Raw genomic sequence first — 9,607 nt, 5'->3', positions numbered from 1 at the left:
GTGTTCGGAGACTTTGTCAGCGGTAGGGTTGTGCTCGCTTGTCGAATTAGGGCGTAAGAATGGCAGGGATACCGCTTGGTAGACTAATCTTTCCAAGATCCTTTCCAGAAGATTACTGAAGGCGGAACGCCATTTGACCCGTAAATGATGCCCAAATGTGCTGCAGCGTTAGATTACTACATATCTCTGGGCACATTTATAGCGGTGTAGGTACTGTCGCAGCGCTATACCATTAAATTTATGACAGAGCTGATCAACCAACGCTGTGGAATGACGGAGAGGCTGAACGAACGATGCCAATTGCAAAACCCCCACGTTCATCTACGATCACCCTAACACGGTCTTCGGTAACGAAGACCGGGAGATCTAACCACACGTTGATCAATGGCACTCGTTGCGCAGATGCGTCTGGCTCAAGACGACCTAGGGACCTAAAAGCCCTTAATTAGCATCAACTACTAGACAGCTATCTTAATTACCGGACTTTGCAATCATTGCAAATAATAGACGTACCCAGGTATTTTGCCGCGAGACGCGGTTGTGTAAGCATAACTTAAGCAGTTTTCCCAATTGTTATAGGCCTTCCCGCTTACGCAATCTGTTGGATGGCTTATTACATCGCATGCCACAATTGGCAAAAGGTACCTCAATAACATACCACAAGTGGGTGGGTTATCGGCCGACAACACTCAGCGCATATCCGATGCTGGAGATGAATCAAAGAGCCCGAGCCAGTATTTTAATCCCTCTGGAGCGACTGATATTGTGACTCTACGTCTACAATTCCATGCGCCTGGTTCTGAGCAGCATACACAAAACGAGTGCGCACGTTCTCAATAGGTATCATGGATCAGGTTTTACTGGGCGAAACAGCATTATCATCCAGCACTGCGTCATTGCTTTTCTGAATCGGTAAAAAGATACTACTCGTTGGCTACTCAAGTATGTCTTAATTGAGCGTTTGTACTATACATTGGTCTCCATTAGTACGAGTGTAGGCATTAGCAAGAGCCGTATGACCGTGGCTACGCATTCCAGACACCACTAAGGCCTAAAGAATGCATTGCTCTTCACATTGAGAGCTGGCGAAGTTGTGAATAAGATTTACCCTGGCATATTCAGCACGAATGCGTAAGTCAATATTGATGACAATGTTTAAATGAATACTGAGTAACGAGTGGCCTTGCACAATACAACAACTGTAGTCAAACGTTAGTGCGGGTTTGCTTATTTGGAGTCTTCGTTCAAATTTGACCGTGCCTCATTTGGACAGGTAGTAATGTGACAGCCTCAGCCAAAACTATTGACCGTCAGAGGAGGCAATGAAACCTTATACCTACTCATTACGAATCTTTACATGCGGTCGAAGAGCCTCATACTCCTGCGTAAAACATGTTTCTCCTTTCTCCCGTGCCTTCTTCTTGAGCATGCCCGTCGTTTGTTGTTCTTTTGCTTACGCTGCGAAGGATGACAATCGCAGCGCAAGTGGAGAGCATGGAATCACTAGAATCCCCTACGAAAGTGGTAATAGGCTAGGTAGTCTCATACCGCCTGGAGATGCCTCAGCAGCGTTGCAGCCAGGACTTCTTGGTGATCAAATGAGTGGATGTTACCAAGGTTGGCATGAGTTCGTACCTACCTAGGTAGGTAGGACAAGAGTCCTGTCCAGCAGTGCGAAGGGTACAGGACCGTAACGAGACGAGAGCTACAGCGACCTGTCCACAGGACGATGTGCTTCCATCACTGAACTCACAGATGGAAGTGTATCGGTTGAGTCGGTTCTTGTCGGTGTGCAGCGAGTGTCAGCTTGAACGCACAGATGCTGGTCAGAGCGTCGGCATGACGAACATGATGACGGACACAGAAAAGCAATATTGCGCCTGAAAAGATATACGGCTACAGGTTATAGGTTCGTTTGCAATGCCGATGAAAATACGAGACGCCAAAGGAGGTGCTGATCGCGATTGTTGAGCGGTCAAGACCTGAGATGACTGCATGCCAAACTGGACGCGAATATCGTGCTCGCGCTGACGCCAGATCACATGCGCGCGTCAATGACGTCAACCATACTTTGCAGTCAGATCACCTCATTGGTGAGGTTGTGTAGTATGCCGCAGGGAAATACTGGAGAGTTTGAACTAAAACACTTGGATGCACTTGCCGTGCCTATGTGATGGTATCTCTGGGTGCTAATCGGGAACCTGCATGCTAGATCTTAGATCGATCGCTCATTAAGTGGGGCGTCTACGATCCAGGAGACATGGCATTTACTATTGCCCATGATGCGGCGGCGGTACCTGAAACTTCTCCATGTTCTGATCCACTTGACGGTCACCCACAATGACGACTCGTCTTGAGTTATCACTGACCCAGGGGAGTACCTGGAAGGCCCCCTACACGATGACCTCGTCAATGAACACAAACGGCTAGCGACATCCACATTGTGCCTTGAGCCCAGACCTTCCTGCCTGCGCGGCAGCGGGTAGCACAGTGGATGCGAAAAGTGCTCCAATCTCAGGTACAAGTGAACTGAGCAGGCACCCGATCATTGACGTAGCAAACTTCAGGGGACTGAAATCGATCGTGCGATACATTGCATCACACCTTCACGAGACAGGGAAATGACGCTACTTTGAGGGAACCTGACGTGTATAAGAACACCGGGGTTCATCTGCTACATACTCACTATCAAATCCAGCTATTTACCATTCTGACAACCCTCACAACTCTTCCAACCATCACTACAATCTTTCCAACACCATCAAACATCACCATGTCTGCCAATCCAGGAAACGTTGTCGGAGGCCACAAGGCAAACCTCAACAACCCAAGTAAATTGCCTATGTCCCGCTGGCCTTCAACACTGACATTTTCCAGACACGTCCGACGAATCCAAGCAGCACTCTAAGGAGGTCCTTCAGGAGATCGAGAACGGTGGTGATGCGAGCGCCGTATCTTCTTCCAGTGGAGACAAGAACCCCAACAACGTTGCTGGTGGTCTTAAGGCTACGCTGAACAACCCCAACACCTCCGACGAGGCAAAGCAGAGCGCGAAGGAGAGGCTTGGTCAGGAGTAAGCCGCTGTTGCATTCGAATAATGCTTCGATGCCTTTAAGTGGATCGAAGAGCAGTGAGACATCCAAGCGGAATGCGCGGATACGGTCGTGTAGCGTTATCGACGAATGATACCATCAACAAACATATTCCACCCTTGCATCCTGTGACGTTAGACCATAGCACATTATGACAGTCCCGACTCCACCATGCAAAAGTTATGTCTTTAGCTCGCTCGAAGCATGCTTGTTATGCCTACTCTTTCTCCGACTTCAGCAAGCCCATGACAACCTCAACCACCCTCCGGAACGCTTCCATCTCTTCTTCGACGGTTCCACCCATGCCTGCACTGGCAAAACTGGATGAGTTTCCGACATATACGGGCTTTCCCGTCTTACGCGCGAGCACCTTGGATAGACGAGTCGTGAAATCTAGAGTGCCGCCGTGAGTGAAGAGCGGCGTACTAAGTGCTTCAGCAGGTTTAGCCATCTGCGCACGTCGTCAGCTTATGTACTTGCAAGATGAATGTTATCAAATATGATATTTACGTTAGGCATGGCGTATACGAAGGAACCAAGGGGTGCAGAAGTCGCAGACTCAGCTGCAGCAGTCGTGAGGAAGAGCAACAAGTTTGGGCCGTTGTCCGTGAGCTGGAGATGTATATTTGTATGTGGTGCCTTTGGGAGAGGGAATGAGACTTCAGTGAGCGCGTGAGTTGTGATGCCGTCCATGATTGCAGTAGCCATTGTCGCGTGTTGAAGGCAAGCGCGAAGAGTCAAGTCGCGATGATGATGGAGGACCGAGGCAGGTGGGGCAATAACTGCGAACCTCACCCTGAAGCCTGTCACGAGACAATAGCAACCCAAAGGACTTAGCGAACACAAACAACAATTGCAACAGTCAGCAAAGCCACAGACCACTTACGAAACTCAAGGCATCATCAACCTTTTCTGAATGAAAGATGAAAGCAGCATCGCGAGAACCCTATGACCCTACCACAGACCCTGAGGAACAAAATCTCATCCTCTCAGTTTTAGACTCTTTTCGGTATGCTCACACGTGCCTCACCAAGATGACACCGGAAGACAAGTGGCTGACATCTCCGCAGCTCCTACCGCCGCCTTGCTCACTACAATGGGACACACCTGCGCCGCCAAGCCTTCTATTCCCTCCCACAATCGCATTGGACACTGCTATCCCGCCCGCCCTTCTCTATCCTGTCTACGCTCTCTCAAATAGACGACCTGATTGACAGCAATGCCGAGCTAGCAGAAGCTATTTTCGTAGCAGGTTTCAAAGCCTTCCTAGCCCCCACTCTAGATAGTGATTGGGTAGCTTCAATTGTGCCAGAGAAATATGCATGCGACGAATACAAGGTCTTCGACATTATCATGGATGAGCTTGGAGCAAAGACGAGTCAGGGTGATGTGGACAAGGCACGGAGTTGTGTAAATCAGTTTTGGAGGGAGTGGAGTCAAGCAGGGCATGCGGAGAGGGTCAAATGCTTCGATCCCGTTGTAGCGGCAGTAGAAGAAGAATTTGCATCAAGAAGCAGTACCACCCCAGATTTGGATCGCGCAAATCTTAAAGTTCTGGTTCCTGGGGTTGGGCTGGGACGTCTGGTCTTCGATATCTGCCGTGCAGGCTTCAGCGTCGAGGGAAATGAGATTTCCTACCATATGCTCATGGCAAGCGCGTTGGTCTTGAATGACACAAAAAGTACTGGACAGTTCAAGATTGCTCCCTGGGCACTGAACAGCTCAAACCACGTCTCTCGGGAAGACCAACTGAGAACCGTCAGAGTACCGGACATACATCCAGCGACAGAATTAGCAAAAGCAGCGGCCTCAAGAGTTCCAGCCGGTGAACGAATGAGCATATCAACAGGCGATTTTTGCGTTGTCTACGGTCGGCACGACTATACAGATGAATTCGATGCAGTAGCGACTGTCTTCTTCATTGACACTGCGCCGAATATTATTCGCTATATCGAAGCTGTTCGTAACTGCTTAAAACCAGGAGGCTTATGGATTAATCTTGGTCCACTATTGTGGCATCCACCACCACGGAGAGTGAACGACGAAGGTAAACTGGCCGAGGATGGAGAAAGGAGAGCCGATGTGGACGCAGGGATTGGTGATCCAGGTTCGGTAGAACTCACACATGACGAAGTAATTGCATTAGTTGAGCATTTTGGGTTTGTGATGGAGAGACAAGAGCATGGTACTATCGAGACGGGATACATCTCCAACACCCGGAGTATGCTGCAAAATACATACCGCCCTTCGTTCTGGATAGCGAGGAAGAAATAAGAAGATACCCACATCTACTGATGGCGGCTACACTGAGATCTTCTTTCGCACATGCTCTTTATTCCATTATCAAGACTCTTTGATACGACGCATGCACAAGATAGCTCTGATGGTGATAAGATTGAAGGTTTATGGTTCGTGATGAAGAGCAGTTTGATATATAAAGAAAGAAACATCCTGCTTCCCAAGCCTCGAAACCAGAACGAGAGCGAATATGGTATCATGCAACAAATGTACAAAGAAATGGAACCCTGATATCGCCCCTCACAAGACTCCAGCTGTCAGTGTTTGTGTTGTAATATGGTTCAAGCAACCATGGTCTGATTGGGGTAGTCAGGTCCTTTGCCTTCGGACCCACCCAGTCGAGCGTTCGCATGTGCAAGGCTAGATTGTGCAGCTTCTTGGAGCTGGGTTTCGACGTTTCGTTCCCGCTCCCGCTCATGTGGGGTGTTACGGCCCGATGGTACCCGTGCATCGTGTGAGCCATCGCGCTGTGGTGGGGGTGGCTGTGTATGTTGATCTGAAGGTTGGTGGTGGGCTTGCTGATGCTGAGGTGTGTGCTGGCCGTTGCTGTGTGAGATATGCGATGGTGTTGGCACATGATGTGAAGGACTCATCATCGCAGCAGGACTTCCCGTACTTGCGCGATCACCACTTTCATGGTCGCTAGTCTCACTCTGACCATTGCTGGTAGTACCGGGCGGGTAGGTATATCCACCGCGTAACTCACCCTCTTTGACTTCTTTCCATGAGCACTTTGCATGCTTCTTCGTGCACCCCACACATGCCGTGAGGTTCTTCAGGCAATCCATGTGTAACCTCCGACAGCGATCACACGGTGGAATTATGCGTTCACCCTTGGCTAGACCTTCCATCCTGTGTACCATTTCAACCTTGAAAGGGCCTCCGTCATCCTTCTCTGGTTGTTGACTGGCGCGTTGACTCGAGGCGGGAAGGAGATTGGAGGGAGTGTTGGGTATCGGTACAGGCGAGTTCATCATGGAGTGCAGCTCAGACTCATTGAGGGGTTGAGGTGGCCTTGTAATATGTTGCAGCGGAGCCTGAGGGCCATCGGCGGGCTTCGGGACAGCCCTAGTTGGAATTGTTGCAGGAGTAGATGGGTGAGAGACTGCATGGCTGCCCATGGACGGTCTCCGTGCATCGGCGGTGCTATTTGGTGGCTGCGAGGATGAACTCCGACCATTTGTTGTATGAAACTTGGCTAGGAGTTCATGACGGGTGGACGACGAAGTACCGTGGCCGCGGCTATGACTGTGGCCGTGCCCGTGACCATTGGCTTCATGATGCTGACGCGCATTGACTGCGACGAAGCCACCACTACCACCTGGTGATGTCTGCGAGGCTTGGGTATGAGCTTGAGCGTGTCTCTGGCTGTATCCCAAGTTCGGGGCGCTCGAGCTGCCGCCATTCATGAGTGCGACGTTGGAGGGGCTAGTAGGGCGAGGAATGGGAGGAGCGGGACTTGCGGTTGCTCTTCGATCGAGGATGGCCTGCTTGCGACCCTTAAGCCTGTGATTGAGCTGCCGAGTGCGAGCAGCGACTGTCGAACGTTAGCGAATTAGATGCTAGTTATGGTGCTTGGTCAGACTCACCCTGATCGGCCAGTGAGCATATCTGGCTCAAGTTCTTCTCTAGAATCTCCATGGTGCCCAGCTCCTTCTCCTCATCTTCTATGATGGGTTGCGGAGGAATCATCTTCTGCGGAATGCCCGATGATATCAATACGAAGTCCTCCTCTGAGATCTGGACTCGACACTGCTTGGTGTAGAACTGGCAGACGCGTACCCCTTCGCTCATCTGGTCCAGCTGGAACTGCTCCGGCTTGTTGCGCGCAAACTCGACCACGTCCAGCCAGGTCACCGTCGTCCCGTCTTTTCCATGGCTCTTGAGTACTCGTGGGGGGCCGTCGAACAGCCTTTCGAATCGCTTGATCAAGATGGGTCCCAGCGGTCTTGCGCCCAGGTTGCAGGCCATGCTCTCGTGGCGGTCCAGCACGCCCTGGTAGTCGCTGAGGACGGAGAGTATGTTGGGCAGGGTGTCATCGTTGGTAATCAGCGGCAGGTCCTTTTCGAGGTGTCTGGCGAGGTAGTTGATCTGGAGGTGGTTGTGGGTCTTAGCGGCTTTGGGGACGGGCGCGGGCGAAGCCAGGTGCATCTCATGAGAAGGACTGCGTTTGCGCTTGAGGTCGCTGGGCAGAGACGGCGCATGGTGCTGTGTCGCATGCGAGGGCATGGTGCGCTCAGCCGCAGCGTGCGATTCCGGGTTGGCCATACCTTGGCCTGGAGGGATGCCGGGTTGGTGATTACTACGAGGGCGGAATGAACGGATGGCAAGATTCGAGGGTGGAGCGGAGGACGCTAGGCTCGAACAACTCAGCACAAGCACACTACAGGGCGCTCGCGTCTAGTCGCGAAGGCCCGAATTTACAGGACAAGATACATAACGCACGAGGGAATGGTTGGGAGAGTTGCAAAGGCGAGGGTGGAAAGCCAAACGGCTGCTCGGTGGCTGAAGAGCCCCGAACGGAAAGCAGAGGGGCGGACAAGGAAGCACCCATCGTACCGGAAATAAGAAAGAGCTTTCCAAGAGCGGCCCTCCCAGCCAATCACTGGTGGTGTGCAGCTAAAAGCGGCCCAGGCGTTTTGATGTGCAATAAATGCGCATCGCGGGCGATTCAGGTTCTGCCGACTTTCCGACAGACAGCCACACCACGGCCACGGGCGACGCTGAAACTAGCCCGGCTGTGGCAGAAGTGTGTGAGGTGCTTCATGGTACCGTATGGGAGGCCAGGACGGTGGCAGCGACCCTGGGCTGGCGTCGTCGTCGTCGTCGTCGTCGTCGTCGTCGTCTGGCGGCATGACGAAAAATGCCGCAGGACGCGTGGGCCTGGGTGAATCTAGCTGCTAAGAACCAAGCGCCACAGCACGGCGGAGGTCTGGAAGCAATGGCGGAAATCATCTTTCCACCCCTGCGACGCCTCCTGCCAGACAAGCTGCACGTGACCGGGATGTGGGGTGGCCGCCCTGGAGGAAGGAGCCTTTCCCGGAACGGCACAGACCACCAAGTCTTACTGGCCGCCCGAGCTGCACCTCACCATACGCTCCAACATCCAAATCGCCTCTCTTTCTCTCCACGCTAATACCATGTCTGAGCGAGGCGCATTCCGGGGCCGCGGTGGAGGTCGAGGAGGCGACCGCGGCGGAAGGGGAGGTGGCCGTGGTGGCGGTGCACAGGCTGGAGGTGCTGGGGGACAGACGGAGCGCCCAAAGAAGGAGAACATTCTTGACCTGAGCAAGTACATGGACAAGCAGATCACAGTCAAGTTCAGCGGAGGACGAGAAGGTACGCATCTTGGCGGGGGCCAGGAAATGATGTATTGCGAAGGCGCGCTAGAATCTAACTTGTTGCAGTCATTGGCACACTCAAAGGCTACGACCAACTCATGAACCTCGTCCTAGATGAGGTCAAGGAAGCATTGACTGGTATGTGCCCCTCCGCTGTCTCCACGCGGATATCTCTGACCCTGTGTAGACGAGGACGGCAACATCCGCTATCGCAAGCTCGGCCTCATTGTCGCACGCGGCACCCTCCTAGTCGTCATCTCGCCCGTGGACGGAAGCGAAGAGATCCCGAACCCCTTCATACAGGAAGAGGAATGATCCAGAGACTAGCAAGAGGCATCTAGCCCTTCCTTGAAGCCTACGGCGCAAAAACAACCGGCAGGACAGCGGCAAGGATCGGGGACATTGCATGGAAATGAGACCTTATACGATACCCACGAGGCATATCCAAGACACAGACACGGCACAAAATTTCTATCGAGAGAAATACAGCGTCTGAGGGTCTTCGCGCTCTTGATACCATCACAGACAGCAATATGAAAAACTTACGAGAGTTAGGATGCTATCTTAATTCGCCGTCTTTACTCTGCTTCGTCCCGTGGTACGAGCATAACAGTCTTAGGATGACACCATGATCACGCTCATTGCAAAGATGAAATACACTTTTGCACAACGACATCTGATACTAATCACTCCTCACACGAGGTGTTCCATTAGGGGACATTGCTGGTCCTTGACCAGATGAGAACGCTGCTAAGCTAGCTGACCGGGATGTTGATCACCCGGGGATGTTGATCACTCACAAATCTCAGCACTCCCACACAAAACACGTGTTTATTTTCTTAACGTAGCTATAATTGCCACTCCGTACACATAGAC

General features: G+C 51.9%; 5 protein-coding genes across 5 annotated transcripts; 3 read left to right on the top strand and 2 right to left on the bottom strand.

Moving 5' to 3' along the window:
• Nucleotides 1-2,773: 2,773 nt before the first annotated feature.
• Nucleotides 2,774-3,077, top strand: J4E82_010431 (uncharacterized protein; the record flags this gene model as incomplete). The annotated part of the gene is made up of 2 exons (XM_051736643.1): nt 2,774-2,831; nt 2,878-3,077. 2 exons carry the CDS (start codon nt 2,774-2,776, stop codon nt 3,075-3,077), a joined length of 258 nt encoding a protein of 85 aa, XP_051583600.1.
• Nucleotides 3,078-3,309: 232 nt separating this feature from the next.
• J4E82_010430 (uncharacterized protein) lies at nt 3,310-3,800 on the bottom strand (the record flags this gene model as incomplete). Its single annotated transcript, XM_051736642.1, has 2 exons — nt 3,310-3,543; nt 3,603-3,800. 2 exons carry the CDS (start codon nt 3,798-3,800, stop codon nt 3,310-3,312), a joined length of 432 nt encoding a protein of 143 aa, XP_051583599.1.
• Nucleotides 3,801-4,015: 215 nt separating this feature from the next.
• J4E82_010429 (uncharacterized protein) lies at nt 4,016-5,366 on the top strand (the record flags this gene model as incomplete). Its single annotated transcript, XM_051736641.1, has 2 exons — nt 4,016-4,101; nt 4,163-5,366. The coding sequence occupies 2 exons, from the start codon at nt 4,016-4,018 to the stop codon at nt 5,364-5,366; spliced, it is 1,290 nt and encodes a 429-aa protein (XP_051583598.1).
• A 305-nt stretch (nt 5,367-5,671) lies between these two features.
• On the bottom strand, nt 5,672-7,658 carry J4E82_010428 (uncharacterized protein; the record flags this gene model as incomplete). The annotated part of the gene is made up of 2 exons (XM_051736640.1): nt 5,672-6,927; nt 6,980-7,658. The coding sequence occupies 2 exons, from the start codon at nt 7,656-7,658 to the stop codon at nt 5,672-5,674; spliced, it is 1,935 nt and encodes a 644-aa protein (XP_051583597.1).
• An 872-nt stretch (nt 7,659-8,530) lies between these two features.
• LSM7 (Sm-like protein lsm7) lies at nt 8,531-9,046 on the top strand (the record flags this gene model as incomplete). The annotated part of the gene is made up of 3 exons (XM_051736639.1): nt 8,531-8,729; nt 8,798-8,869; nt 8,919-9,046. The coding sequence occupies 3 exons, from the start codon at nt 8,531-8,533 to the stop codon at nt 9,044-9,046; spliced, it is 399 nt and encodes a 132-aa protein (XP_051583596.1).
• Nucleotides 9,047-9,607: the final 561 nt, after the last annotated feature.

This window comes from Alternaria postmessia, assembly GCF_024291825.1.
Source record: "Alternaria postmessia strain BMP 2775 chromosome Unknown scaffold_125, whole genome shotgun sequence".
NCBI lineage: Eukaryota > Fungi > Ascomycota > Dothideomycetes > Pleosporales > Pleosporaceae > Alternaria > Alternaria postmessia.
Note: the sequence above shows the minus strand (reverse complement) of the source record. Positions and strands in the feature narration are given on the sequence as shown.